Source organism: Halichoeres trimaculatus, unplaced genomic scaffold (assembly GCF_033239565.1).
Source record: "Halichoeres trimaculatus isolate MK-OKI-2021-1 unplaced genomic scaffold, fHalTri1.1 fHalTri1_scaffold_5, whole genome shotgun sequence".
Taxonomy (NCBI): domain Eukaryota; kingdom Metazoa; phylum Chordata; class Actinopteri; order Labriformes; family Labridae; genus Halichoeres; species Halichoeres trimaculatus.
The window spans coordinates 38,363,652-38,379,063 of record NW_027437183.1 but is presented as its reverse complement, the minus strand read 5'-3'; the positions used below and the strand labels follow the sequence as shown (position 1 = coordinate 38,379,063).

Genomic DNA, 15,412 nt, shown 5'->3' with positions numbered 1-15,412 from the left:
CTTGAACAAAGAAAAGTAGAGTTAAAAAGGAGATCTGATCTCCAATCATTTCCAAAACAAACACAGGCCTTGTTTAAAGTCACGTCTTCACCACAGTATGAGTAAGACTCGGGGCCAAAAGGTGACACTGCAGTCCACTATAAAAGGATACTCCTTGCAGTTCCTTTAGTCTTAGCCACATTGACAAGACCTGGAAAAAGACTTATAGTCTTATTTTAAGATGTTGAAATGAGACATTTTCTAGACTTGTCAGATGAATGTAGCTCAGATTAGGTCTGAAAAGACACATTTTTACTAAAATACGACCTAACCGCTTGCTAGTTATTGCAGTGTAAACTTTGCTGTGTGGAAAGTGAATTTCTAACTACACATACATGGATGAGAATTTTTATGGCAGGGCCTCTAGTTTATCCTCCACCTCTGACTTGGGCTATTTGGAGCTGCATTAGACTGACTGTCTCTTTTGACTTTGCTTTAAACTAGCATAGTCTTAAAAAAATGGACCAATCAGCAACACAAGACTTTTTAGAAATCTCCATTCATGGTTAAATGTGTTTGCTTTCACTCAGATTTTAGAGACTCATTGGTCTATTTGCAGCCAGATTTGGGGGGCTTTAGCATCTGCACAGAGTTGGCCTGAATCCCAAAGCGTCAGAAGAGCTCTTGAAAGTGACATTAGTCCACCCCCACTCAGGACGGTCACTCTACTCTTTTCTTTGTGTGGTCTCCTTCTGCTCGTCCTCCAAAATGTTGTCTTTTTTTGGTGTCCGAGTCACTCATTGTAAAGTGTTCGTCTGTGTGTGTGTGTGTGTGTGTGTGTGTGTGTGTGTGTGTGTGTGTGTGTGTGTGTGTGTGTGTGTGTGTGTGTGTGTGTGTGTGTGTGTGTGTAGGGGGGCTATTGTCTGTGTCACACTGAACGGGTGTCTATGGCTGTGCCCCCTGTCCTCCCTGAGGGCAAAGGCTTTACTCTTGGGTTGCGTGGTGCATGTTTCACTTTTGTGTTGCCATGAAATGGGGGCAAGTTAATCTCCTCAGGTCTGTCACGCAAGATACTGTGACTCACTGTTAGCTGGGAAGGGTCTGTCCATGAGCCCAGTCCTCCCCTCACCCCTTCTGTCTGTCTGTCTGCCTCTCTCTGCTGCTGTGCTCTAAAACCTCTGAGTGGAGGAACTCTGCTGTCTGCAGTAACAGAGTACATGTGTCTTTGTCTAACGCTTCAGTCTAAAGCAGAAACACTCACCATTAAAGTCTCTGTCATTTAAAGGAACTACTCATGTCACTTATTCCCTCTCTGTTTCTGTGTCTCTGCTCCTTCCCACTGTCTCCCTTTTACTTGGACCAGACCTGGGTGCACCCAAAGGCATCCGCTTCTCTGATGTCACTGACACATCTGCCACCGTGCACTGGGTGGTGCCAAGAGCTCGAGTGGACAGCTACAGGGTCACTTATGTGCCCGCTCATGGAGGTCAGTGTCTTCATGTGGAAGTAACACTCTGACTACTTCTGTTCTCTACTTTCAAACACACACTCACACACACACGCACACACACACACACACACACACACACACACACACACACACACACACACACACACACACACACACACACACACACACACACACACACACACACACTAAATGAAGGACTTTATAATGTTTAGATTTCCTCCTGTCACCTGATTCATCACAGAGCAGAGTGAAGTATTCAAACTTATTATCCCTTGGTTTGAAAATAAACACATACTCACTGCTTTATTACCTCTGGCATATCATTAAGGCTCATCCTAGGATTCTCTCTTCTTGACTGATACTGCCCCCCTCTGGCAAGTCATGAGCACTACACCTTAACAGAAAGAAGATTAACTTGAATTGTTTATTCTGCTGTCAGTCATTAAAATGAACTCTGTGTTGTTGTATTTTTAATGGATGAAAGTTTAAATATTAATATTTAAAATAATAATAAAAAGAAAAAGTCATCCCATTTGTACATATCTAAATTTAATCCAAAATAAAACAGAATAGTTTTATTTGACAACAATAAATAGAGAGTGCCTACCTTCCAGACATTAAACTACGCTACAGACTGACCTTACAAAGTTGATTAGAGTTTTTAATACTACCAATAAATACATTAGCATGTTGTAAAAACATTCCCTGTAGTTTGCCCCAGGGAACGCTACCCAATCCAGCCAAAGGCATTACTGCCATCAGCGACAAACAGACAGTCCTTAGAGTCTTTAAAGATAGATGGATAAATTAATATCTTCAGCTATGTGGTTCGTAAAACCAAAATTATAGTTTAGATCATATGAAAATTGTCTTTTTTCAAGGGTTGTTATTTAAACTACTGAGTGTCGGACAGCTGCTTTGTTTTGTTTTCTCCGACAGTGGGACCAAAATTTATGCTTAAACAAGTGTGATACATTTGGGGACGACATAAAACAGTTTTAAACCCATATTTATAAGATTATTTTATTTATTTATTATTATTATTATTATTATTATTATTATTATTATTATTATTATTATCATATTGATGATGAATAATTTAACTTTTTTCCCCCACATATCTTAAATACTGCATGTTTATGATAAACAGTATATTTGTGGTCAACATTTTCCTGTTTTTTTACTCTCAGAAACATTCAAAAACTTGGTAAAGCTTCATCCTGTAAATGACCAACAAACAGATATCATATTGCTCAATGGAAAATATGGATCTAGATCCATACTCTGCGTTCATTTTGTCTGTATTTCTGCTTCCAAGAAGCTTACGTACCAAGACCAAACAGAGCGGTACCAGCGGGATCTATCCAAACTTTGTTAGTTTGTGAGGAACTTTAAACATGTATACAACAGCCTCCCACAATGCTGCCTCTGCTTTTTTTTTTTACACAAGAGGCATATTGGCAATCCTTCCTCCATAGTCTCCATGTTTGTTTGCTGTTGTCATAAGCTATGTCCCCGCCCTCAGAGGACCCGGCCTCCATAGCCTACGTAGACCTCAAAGGCCAGACAGAATTGAGTCGGTCTGGTCCATGGAGCATTTCCTGTTTGTCACTCCGAATGTCACGGAGCACCACCCTCACCTGTCAGCCTTACATTATTCTTTAAACACATAAACCAAAACCTTACATTTAAAACAAGATGTTTTAGTGTTCTCTTTTTTAATATTTTACTTTGTAATTATTATTTTCTTTATTAATTGAGTACACAACCACTATGTACATGGAAAAGTTGAGCATCAACGTAGATTTTCAACATTTTTACAAGTGCTAGGGGGGATGTTAGATCAAATAATTAAAAAAAAAAAAAATCATCTAAAGCGTTCATGCACAATGAATCTTGGGATATGTGAGGGTAAGAAGGATTTATCGATGATCGGTGAATATATTGGTTAACAGCAATGCCACCATAAAGGACACATGGAATTATGTGAGCAGTGATGGTGACATCGTTTCACAAGGACGGTTACATTTTGTACATAAAGGGAGGATAAATGAGCTTTGAGTTTGAAGACGGGAACAGGAATGTAAGAGTGGAAAGCTCACAAAGATAAAATACAGTAATGACATAAAATAAATAGATAAGTGGGAAAAAAACAAGTTCATCTGAGATTAGCGTCGGAAATAAAAATGTAATCATTTCCCAATTTTAGCCCAAAAATGGGTGAAATGTCTGTCTCTGGTGGAGTATCCCTGTGTCAGTGAGCATACAAAAGTGCTCACATCTAAGCCCTCTCCTTGAATTCCAGGTAACGCTAAGACACTAACGGTCGACGGCTCTGAGTCTCAGACTGTGCTGCCCAACCTGACGCCCGGGGTCACCTATGAGGTCACTGTTGTTGCTCTAAAGGGTCAGAGAGAGAGCGAGCCTGGATCGGATAGCGTCACCACAGGTGTGTGAGGAGAACACGTCCTTTAATGAATATGCATCTTCGTGTGTGTGTGTGTGTGTGTGTGTGTGTGTGTGTGTGTGTGTGTGTGTGTGTGTGTGTGTGTGTGTGTGTGTCTGTATGTCGTTGCAGGAGTAGCCTTTGTCGTCAGTATTCTGAGGGCTGAAAAGTTTGACTGTGTTTGATCTACATCCACTTTAGTGACAAACTGATGGTCAGTAGCTCTCTCCTCCTCTGACATGGGACCGGGATAAATGAGAGTGTGTGTTTGTCTGTGTATGTATTTGTATGTGTGTGTGTGTGTGTGTGTGTGTGTGTGTGTGTGTGTGTGTGTGTGTGTGTGTGTGTTACAGCTCTGGACAAGCCCCGAGGCCTGACTGCAGTAAACATCACAGACAGTGAAGCTCTGCTGCTCTGGCAGCCCGCCATCGCGACTGTGGATGGTTACGTCATCACGTACAGTGCAGACTCAGGTACCTGATGAAAACACACACACACACACAAATTTTTTTTACTGTAACACATATAATATCCCTCATTAATATGTACATACACTTGACACAGGAGGTCATTTTATCCAGAAGTAGCCTTTTTGAAGTTACACTTCACTGTTTTCACATTCTGTTACAACCTCATTCAAAAATGAAATAACATCAAGTTTTTCTTCAAAATTGAGCACACCACCTTGAAATGTTCCTACAGCTTCATGTGAGTCCACCTGTTGTAAATTCAGGTGATTGGACGTTATGTGGAAAGGCACACACCTGTCTGTATACAGGGTGGGCCAGAAAGATTTATCCATCGTATATCTCTATTTTGTTTGCTTAGCTTTTGTCCTAGAAACTTAAAATTTTGGACAGTTTCTCTTAAAAGCATAGCTTTTGATGTACCTGAGTTTATTTGTTTACTCCTAATGATTGTCGAGTAAGGCATCGAAGGGTAAGCGCGACCAGATTGTGGCCTTGAAGGAGGCCCGACTGACCACATTGCAAATCATGAAAAAGGTGAATGTTTGTCATCAGACTGTCTACAATGTCATGAAACGATACAAGAAGACTGGCAATACCACCAGCAAGCCAATCCCTGGAAGAAACGTTCAGTCCGGACCAAAGGGTTGTTGAGATGGTGAGGAAAAGAATCCAAAGGAATCCTCAGCAAAGGAAGTGAACATCTCAAGAACTTCACAGAGAAGAATCGTCAAACAGGATCTTGGACTGAAAGCACCAAAAATGGAACACAGACAACTGATTTCAGCCGATTCTAAGAAAAAACTGCTTGACAGGGAAAATGATGCTGCAGGAGATCCAGAGTGTTGCAGACAAACTCCTGGTTTGGTCTGATGAGAAGATCTTCACCGTTCAGGCAGTGGTCGATTCCCAGAATGACGGGGTTTATGCACCTAGTGCACAGCACCTACCTGAAGGCTGCAGAACTTATTTCTGTTGTCAGAAGCCAGCTGGAGTCATGGTGTGGGCTGCTGTTGCATCTGATGGCTCAAAGTCTCCTTTGGTCTTCATTCAGGAGGGTGTGAAAGTGAACAACCAGGTGACCCTTCAAATGTTTGAAGAAAAAGTGTTGCCTTGGTGTACCAATGCGTTTGGAAACCAGTTTGTCTTCACACAAGACCGTGCACCAGCTCACACATCCAATGTCACACAGGCCTGGTGCAAGCAGCACTTTGCGATCTGGTCTATCCTGGAGAGGGAGTTCCCAAGAGTATCTCACAGCAGTGTCACCACTTTGAAGACAGCTCTGATGAAGTCATGGTCAAAACTTGATGCAGAGACAGCGCGGCGCTCGTGCCAGGCAGTGCCAGGTCGTCTCCAGGCTATGATGAAGGCAAAGGGTGGCCATACTGAGATGTAAATCTTTTTGGAGACAGAGAATAAAGTATAGAAACTGTGTTCAATGTTTGTTATGTTTGTCTGCAAGCATTTTTGGATAGTGCGGAAAAAACATTGGGTAAATCTTTCTGGCCCACCCTGTAAGGTCCCACAGGTGACAGAGCATGTTAGAGCTCAAACCAAGCATGAAGCCAGAGGAACTGTCTGTAGACCTCTGAGACAGGATGGTCTCCAGACACAAATCTGGGGAAGGGTCCAGAAACATTTCTGCTGTTTTGAAGATACCAGTGAGCCCAGTGGACTCCATAATCTTTGAATGGAAGAAGTCTAGAACCACCAGGGGCTCTAATTTCGTGGCGCAGCGCAGGGGGCACAAGCCTGGCGCAGCCTGCGCAGTGCTAATTTCGTGCGGCGCACCGCCGTGCGCTGCCAATTTGACAATTTGGTAGACCGTCTGCGCAGAGATGGGGAGTTGACGGCGCACCAGGGGGAGGTGTCAGCAGATTCATGTTGGCGCAGTGACAATTTCGTGCCAAAAAAGTGCGCTGAAAGCTCGCCAGCTCGAACCTGGTCTATCCTCGGCGCAAGGCGGAGCGCACCCTACGCAGCTGTAATTTGGTGACAGGCGCACATGTGCGCACATGTCATCAAAGCCTCAGAGGCAGGTTTCCAGAGTGTCAGGCACATTTTAATGCAATAAACAATCACAGCAATCACTATTTAACATAACCGTCTGAACCAGCATACACATTCATATCTATATTAACTGTCCCGTCACATCTGATGTCAGATTAAAGCCGTTTGTCATAATGGAAAGTTAACCTGACGGCAGCTGGGAGTTTGATGCACATCTTACAATTAAACAATAAACAGCCTTAACATCTGATACTGAGTATATATCTGGTTCTCTCATTTCATTTAATTCAAAGAAAAGAGGGAGAGAAAAGACGAAGTAAAAAGAGACAAAATAAATGTATGTCACTCAGGATTTACCCGTGATTTCCCATATTTCTCTGTTTTAGTCTTTATTTTTAACCTGATCTAAAAAGATGGAGTACATTATTGTAAGGAGGATGAGGTGGAGACACTGGGAGAGTATACAGTATATCACCAAAGGTTCTGCTATTTGGTGATGACAAACCAGGAGTGCAGGTGGATCAAAAGTATTCTGAATGGATAAGCCAGCTGTGTAACTGCCTCTTAATTTTTTACTCCGGATAAAGACAAAGGAACAGATTAAATCTGTCCCGGGAGCTGGCCCACACGGTGACGTGCGTCGTGTCCTCCGATGCGCCCCGCTGTCCATTGACCTGCTGCAGGGACAGCGGCTCTGACCGTCTCCGCTACTAACACTCTCTCCATGGTGCTGGAGATCAGTCAGACCAATCAGACACTGCGCCTCAGTGGCAGGGCATTTAAAGGCGAGGAGAGGCACTCATTTGATCCGTGAAAACAGCGCTCGGCTGTGTTAAACCCACTCACGGCTTTTCTCCTCCCTCTCTGCCATTTGAGCGGAGGGAGGCGTGGACGCGCAGCTCTGCGCTCATGTGCGCCTGTACTGCGCCTCTCTTGGCAATGCAGGAAACTTGCAAAGTGCGCCGGTCACGCCCTGTGCGCACGGCGAAGGCCGGCGCAGGGCAGGTGCGCCTGCGCATCTCTGCAACAATCTACCAATCAGGCCTGAATGGTAGAGAGTCAAGAGGAAGCCTTAGTAAAAGGCTCATGGCAGCCCACCTGGAGTCTGCCTAAAGGCCCCTGAAGGACTCTCAGACCAGGAGAAAGAAAATCTTCAGCTCTGATGAGACAAAGGTTGAATTCTTTGGCGTCGTGTCTGGAGGAAACCAGGCACCGCTCACCACCTGGACCATACTATCCCTACAGTGAAGCATGGTGGTGTCAGCATCATGCTGTGGGGAAGTTTTTCAGCAGCAGGAACTGGGAGACCAGTCAGGATTGAGAGAAAGATGAATGCAACCATGAGACATCCTGGATGAAAACCTGCTCCAGAGCGAACAATTCATGTTTCAGCAGGACAACGACCCTAAGACCATTGGCTTCAGGACGACTCTGTGAAGGTCTGAGAGGGGCCCAGCCAGAGCCCAGACTTGAACCTGCTCCAACATCCCTGGAGAGCTCTGAAAATGTCTGTGTATTGATGCTCCCTATCCAACCTGATAGAACTGAGGGGAGCTGCAAAGAGAAATGGAGCAAACTGAGCATCATAATGGAGCATCATATTTAAACAGACTGGAGGCTGCCAAATGATCATCAACAATCGACTGTAGGAGGAGCTGACTGGAGGAGCAAAGGCAGTGGATACAGACAAACATGTGATGGCTTCGTTTTTATTTGTATAGTCAATACATTTGTTAAATGATCTTAATGATTTTCAGTGACTCCACATGAATTCAGTTTTGAAGTTACACTCTGATCCCATACATGTATTAATTGTCATCTGTAGTTAAACTCATTAGCCTGCATGCAAATTCTCCTGGTGTGAGCTAACATTCTGTGTCTTTGTGTCTCTCCAGTGGCTCCTGTGATGGAGCGTGTTTCTGGGAACCAGGTGGAGTTTGAAATGAGCTCTCTCACACCTGCAACTCTCTACACGGTTAAAGTCTACGCTGTGAGGGATCTGGCCAAGAGTGCAGCCACTACAACTGTGTTTACCACAGGTGGGAACTCCTGCTAAACGTTAATGTGATGTGTTTTCAGGATTTCCTTTTAAGCTAGCCCCAAAGTGTGTGCCTGTGAGCTTTACAATGAAGCTGCAAACCAGAGACAGTTTAGAGAAGACTCTCAGTCATTTACTTCAGACTATTTAAACAGGAGAAATTAATGAGTGGACAAATAGCCTCATGTGGGGATTAGCTGTCTTAGAAACACACTGTAACGAGATCTTTGCAAACCAGTTTCCTTCTCTGAAGTTATTTTCAAGATCTTAAAATGAAGCTGATGAGAAATTGTTAAAAACTGCAGTTCATCAAGTGTCCACTTGAGGCTGGCTGAAACACCAGAAATCACATACACACCTGTTTGAAGAGAGCAGATTTTAACAGCAGAGATGAAAATGTTGGGGTGCAGATGGTCTAGTGGTCTAGGTCACAACCCATGAGGAGAACTCTTGGGTCATTTATGGCTTCTGACAACGAAAGGCTTCAGAACTCTGTATCAGAAACACATGAGTGATGTCACAGAGACTAAAGAGTAAAGCATTAAAAAAACTAAACAGAAGAGGATCACTTTGTGTGTCTATATATATATATATATATATATATACATAAAGACTTTTTTTTTCTCATGGACCTTTTTGCACTATACACTTTCTTACTCTTGTTTTTTTGTATTAGTTAGTTAGTTATACTTTCTTCCAGACCCTTAGGTCCATATAAATACAACAAATAGTTAATAATAATAATAAAAACAAATTAAAAAAGGAAAATAAAATTCATATGTTGACAGCGATTTAAAACACATAGAGACATTCGTACCAATGTTTCCAATAGCAGGATGTAAACCTTGTGTCGCTCATTGTGAGCTGAGTAAGTGACATTATTATTCCTTTGTCTGAATCAACCAGACGACCTATGAATTTGTGCATATAGTTTCTAAGAATAGCATAAAATGTGGGCACATTGTTATAAACAAACATGTGACCTGCACTCGACCATCGAGGTAATTTAAGAAATGTTCTGAAAGCATCATTATAGGCTACCTGTAGCTTTTTCATTTTAGCTTTACTGTAGTTGCACCATAAATGAGCAGTGTATAGTGGAGTACAGTAAGCTCTAGTCAATGCTGTGACTCCTGAATTTCCCTTCAGGATAAATAAAGTATATTCTATTCTATTCTATTCTATTCTATTCTATTATATTATATTATATTATATTATATTATAGTATATTATATTTTTATCCCTGTTACATTTTTTAAACAATACTGAAAACTCCGAATACTAACATGTAAAAGAAAGAAAAGTTACTGCAGGCTCATGGCTGACTTCATAACTAAAGCAAGTTTCCTAACTGGAACATGTGCTTTAACCACTTTGAGACACTAGATGGCCTACCTAAGTCAAAAACACTGTATATTACAAAACAGCACATCAACGTCACATAACATGCAATTTTTACTTATCTTTATTTTTGTACAATATTAGATCTGTTAGATATTCAGATCAACTGACCTACTCTATATTTATTCACTTATAGTAAAACTACTTTTTGTGCCGAGAAAATTTACAAGAAGAATTGAAAAGTGAATAGACAAAGAGTTGTATCACTGAGCAGAATTGATAAGGGCATTGGTATCAATAAAGTCTTATCAATACCCATCCCCATCTGTACGTTATAAAAGACCCATAAATAACGTTTACTACCTGTTAGTTGGTTAAGAGAAAGATAAGTTTGTCACTGAGGGATAGCTCCCAGAGCAGCCTCTAGAAATGTGGTTTGTAGTTCACTTCAAGCATCATTTATGATACAACTGTAGAAAATCTTACACTGTTTGGATAAGGTATATCTAAGGTTTGAATTTTGGACCCCACAGGCCAAAAAACTCTTCCTCCTTGTTCTTTTTTTTCCACAAATGAAACTTTAAATTCAGATGTCAATTTGACTTTAGTGGAGAAGAAACCAGACATTTTTTCCCCCTAGCAAGAACATAGCCCACTCTATCTCTGTCCTTTCCTTGCCATTCCAGCATTTACACGTTAAATTCTTGCAGGAGTTTGAAACTCAAAGTAGCTTTTAGGATAAACGTTTCTCTATGAGAATCTGTTACTGCTTCCACAGACAGAAAAAAAGGCTTGAATCAACTGACTGTGGAGCTGGTTTTGTAGATATGTAAAGATATGTAAACCATGTAAAAACTGCTGCTGTGTCTCCAGATGTGGATGCCCCTCAGGATCTAGCAGCCAGTAACATCCAGACAGAGAATGGTTTGCTAACCTGGAAGCCACCTCGTGCTGACATCACAGGTTACATCCTGAGCTTTGAATCAACTGACGGTACCATCCGGGTAAGTCCAGAGGTCTCAGGTCTAACTGCTCCCTCCTTCGTATAATCTTCAACATGTGTCTGGTGATGGGATGCTTGAACGTCTTCCTTTTTCAGGAGGTTGTACTGAGTCCCACAGCCGTCTCCTACAACATGGCTCAGCTTACTGCCTCCACTGAGTACTCTGTAAAGCTGCAGGCCATCGCTGGTCCTAAGAGGAGCAGAGTCATCACCACTGTCTTCACCACCAGTGAGTGGGTTTATTTTAACATCTGTCAGCTCCTAGCTGTCATAGGATGCTGTACACTGCAAAAACTGGAATCCAAGCAAGTTTATGAGTCTTGTCTTTAATAAGAACCGTCTTAGTAGACTGAATGTGAGCCACATTCACCTGACAACTCCAGAGAAATGTCCTTATCAAGTCTCTTGAATTAAGACATACTTATGTTATCTTCACTTTTTTAAACACTTTTTCTGCATGTGTGCACAGCTGGTGTGCTCTACAGGTATCCAAGGGACTGTTCCCAGGCCCTGCTGAATGGAGACACCACTTCAGACCTGTACACCATCTACCTGGGTGGAGATGAGAGCCAGCCAGTCCAGGTCTACTGTGATATGACCACGGATGGAGGTGGATGGATTGTAAGTCAGCAGCCAGCGGGCATGATCACTTTTCTACAGGAATGTGTCAGATAACACTGAAAGATGCCCATCATAGAAAAGAAAGTTCTTATTCACACCCCTCAGCAATCTACAGCCATGGAAAAAAATATTATACCACCTTTTTTTCTTCCATGTCTTGTTTATTTTAATGTCTGGTACAACTAAAGGTATATTACCTGAAGAATAAAATGAACATGTCAAACAATGCGGCTGATAACATATATGCAAAGGCCAAGAGTGGTTTCATGCTTATATTCAAGCTGTAGCAATCTTAGAAGTTGTCAGCTGTCACAAAATGCCCAAAACAAAATAATCATGTGAAGCCACAAAGGCAGCCATCTTGGCACTGCTGGAAATTTGCAAGAGTGAGAGACAGGTAGCCAAAAAACTGAAGATCTCCAAGACAGCTGTTCATTAAACCAAGGAAAATCAAGCCCAACATGGTACCACCAAACAGCTAGCTGGTTGAGGCAGGAAATGTCTTACTACCCCTACGAGATGACAGTGCACTCATCTGTTCCTGTGTCAAGAATCCTCGTTAGACCTCCAGGGACCTTAAAGTTGAGTGGGCACTGTCGAGAAATGCCATTTGCTCAGCAAGGACAATTTGAAACGTACTTCTTGAAACTGGTCTGAAGTCACAAAGGGGCTGGAAGAAGCCCTTCATCAACAAGGGGCAGAGGAAGGTCCGGTTACTCTTTGTGAGGAACCACAAGGATTGGACTGTTGATGATTGGGAGAAGGGTCTCTTCACGGATGGATCCAGTTGGAGTTGATGCCCACTCCAGCCAACTTACTGGTTAGGAGAAGGCCTGGAGAAGCCTCTAAGCCAGACTGTGTGCCCCCTACAGGAAAACATGGAGGTGGATCAGTGATAGTCTAGGGTTGTTTGGCAAGGCAAGGCAAGTTTATTTGTAGAGCACAATTCATACACAAGGCAATTCATGTGCTTTACAGCTAACATAAAATATATCACAGTAGGCAAAATAAAATCATTGCATAAAATCACATCATAAAACATTAAAAATGATTAATTGAATTAAAAGAGGAGAGTGCAGATAAAATACTTTCAGTTGTTGTATGCTAAGCTAAACAGAACTGTTTTCAGCCAGGCTTTGAACATTGTCAGAGATGAGGCCTGTCTCATATCTTCTGGAAGACTGTTTCAGATTTTGGGGGCATAAAACTGGAATGAAGCCTCACTGTGTTTAGTCCTGACTCTGGGCACCAGCAGGAGACCTCTCCCTGAGGTTCTCAGAGACCGAGTTGGTTCATATGGTTCTAGCATGTCCGAGATGTACTTTGGTGCTAGACCATGTAGGGACTTGTAAACAAGCAGAGCTGTTTTAAAGTCTATTCTCTGAGCCACAGGAAGCCAGTGCAGAGACCTGAGCACTGGACTTATATGGTCGTATTTCCTGGTTCTGGTCAGGACCCGAGCAGCAGCGTTCTGGATGTACTGCAGCTGTCTTACAGCTCGTTTTGAGAGTCCAGTGAGCAGGCCGTTACAGTAATCTAACCTGCTGGAGACAAATGTGTGGATCAGTCTCTCTAAGTCAGGTTTAGACACTATTCCTTTAATTCTGGCAATGTTTTTGAGATGGTAAAAAGCCGCTGATGTTATTGATTTGATGTGGCTGTTAAAGTTCAGGTCTGAGTCCAATATCACCCCTAGATTTCTAACCTGGTTACTCACATTTAGAGAGAGAGTCTGAAGGTGACTGATAACCCTTTCTCTTTGTTTCTGTGGGCCACAGACAATGGTTTCAGTTTTGTCTGAGTTCAGCTGGAGGAAATTGTTCTGCATCCACATACTGATCTGTTCAACGCAGCGACAGAGTGAATCTATAGGCCCATGTTCGCCTGCCGTCATTGACACGTAGATCTGAGTGTCATCAGCATAGCTGTGGTAGGACACATTACAGCTGCGTATTAGCTGACCCAATGGGAGCATGTACAAATTAAACAATAGGGGTCCCAGGATTGAACCCTGGGGAACACCACAGGTCAGGGCCATTTGGTCTGAGACACAGTTACCAATTTCAACAAAGAAAGTCCTGCCCTGGAGATAAGACTTGAACCAGTTTAAAGCAGTACCAGAGATTCCCAGCCAGTTTTCTAACCTCTGTAATAAGATCACATGGTCAACAGTGTCAAAGGCAGCGCTCAGATCCAGCAAAACTAAGACTGAGACTTTGCCTGCGTCTGTGTTCAGGCGGATATCATTTGTCACCTTGACCAGAGCTGTCTCAGTGCTGTGGTGGGGCCTAAGGTTTGGGTGGAACAAGACGAATTAAACTGAGTGAAGGGCAAATGTACCAAGTCAGGAACAGGGCTACTTCTGAAAACAGTCTTATTCCATCAGCTGGAAAACTCTTTCCTGACTCAAATGACCGGATTTTCCGACAAGACAATGCACCTTGCCACACAGCAAGGTCAGTTAAAGCCTGGATGGAGAACTTAAACATTTTAACCCTGCCTTGGCCGGCGCAATCACCAGCTCTTAATCAATGGAAAACCTGTGGAACGTCTTCAAACTCCAAACGGAGAACCACAAGAAAACAAAGCAGATCTGTTTGAATGTTTGCAGCAGGAATGGGCTGCTGTGACAGCCAAACAGTGACAGGAGCTGGTGGAGAACACGCCAAGATACATGGCTGCAGTCATCAAAAACAATGGTTATGCTATCAAGTACCAACTCCTGTGTGTTTTTTGCAACTAAAACAGACAGAAAACACATGGAATGCTCTGTTTCTGTCAGTCCAGTGTCATAGCTATTAATGTAAGAACCTCTGTGATTATGGTTGTTACCAATAAAACCAGGGAAAATGGCAAGGTATCAGCCCTTAAATTCAACTTTTTTTTTCTATCATCATATTTTTCCAAACTGATATACCTTAAGTTGAACCAGGCATTAAGATTTAAAAAAAAAAAAAGTATAATATGTATCAATGTCTCCCAGAGAGCAACGTTTCCTCTTCAGAAAATGTCTTAAAGAGCTCCTGGACTCGGACATTCTGATTCTGAGCTGAAGGGCAGAAGGACTCTATGTTGTTAACAGTGTGTTAAAGTCTGATGTTATAACAAAAATCTCCAGGTTGGGCCCAGCCCAAGTAAAAAAAATAAAAATAAAGCCAAAGCTCCTCAGTTGGGCCTTGCCTAAATCTTGGATCAAAGGGAGAAAGAAAGGAGACAGCAAAAGAGTGCTTGGTTCAGTCCTCCGACTCTCTCAACTGTGTTTAGGTGTGCAGAGTACATATACTGTGTGACAAACAATATTGCATATTCATGACCTTAAAGATAGCCTCTGAGACCATCAGCTGTAAGTAGTGCAGAGTATATGGTGGTCTGGAGTTACATATTGTTAAGTCATGTAAAAGATGAACCTTGAGACAAGAGACCCCCCGTCTTACATAGTACATGTCGATCTGGCCACGCTAATGTGGCAGGTGACCCTTGAAACTGCAGATCCCCTCCTCACATTGGGTCTGCTGTAAGAACTTCATTATCCTATCCGGCAGCAGCATTTGGGGACTGGACACCAGGTTGGAAACCACTGAGTGAAAGCACCCAGGCTGGAGGGCAGATCATTAATGTGGCTAGAACTAAAGGTAGAACAGTAACTTCAGATTTGGGATTTTTTTGACTTCAGTCAGATGAGACATGTTTTGAGATACATCAGTGGTGCCTGTCTTTGACTGGGCAAAGAGCAGAGTGTTTTCTGCACAGCAGTGAAAGTATGTACCATAATCAGGGGCAGACTGTCCATCTGGAAGTCCTGCCCCCCCCAGACAGCGGCGGCTGTAGTCGGGCAGAACCGGCTGATCTGGCCGTTGGCTGGCTGGCTGTCTGTGTATGAACGGCCGGACGCGTTAAAGTCCAGGGCTGTTTTTCAGTCCCAGTCCGCCACTGACCATAACCATGCAGGAATTGTCCAAGGAGCATACAAAGAGGTAATAAGAGGGGACTCAAAATAAAGCCCTGAGGGATGCCTCAAGGGAGAAGTGAAATG

General features: G+C 42.8%; 1 protein-coding gene across 4 annotated transcripts in view; it reads left to right on the top strand.

The window, feature by feature from the left end:
* Positions 1-15,412, top strand: part of LOC141789886 (tenascin-like) — a 71,457-nt gene that overhangs the window by 50,710 nt on the left and 5,335 nt on the right. For all 4 annotated transcript variants that reach the window (XM_074669400.1, XM_074669399.1, XM_074669401.1 and 1 more), the window contains 7 exons: positions 1,343-1,465; positions 3,756-3,899; positions 4,250-4,369; positions 8,272-8,415; positions 10,629-10,759; positions 10,855-10,987; positions 11,228-11,379. In XM_074669400.1, coding sequence (XP_074525501.1) covers positions 1,343-1,465; positions 3,756-3,899; positions 4,250-4,369; positions 8,272-8,415; positions 10,629-10,759; positions 10,855-10,987; positions 11,228-11,379 — 947 coding nt within the window. The remainder of the gene's footprint in view (positions 1-1,342; positions 1,466-3,755; positions 3,900-4,249; positions 4,370-8,271; positions 8,416-10,628; positions 10,760-10,854; positions 10,988-11,227; positions 11,380-15,412) is intronic.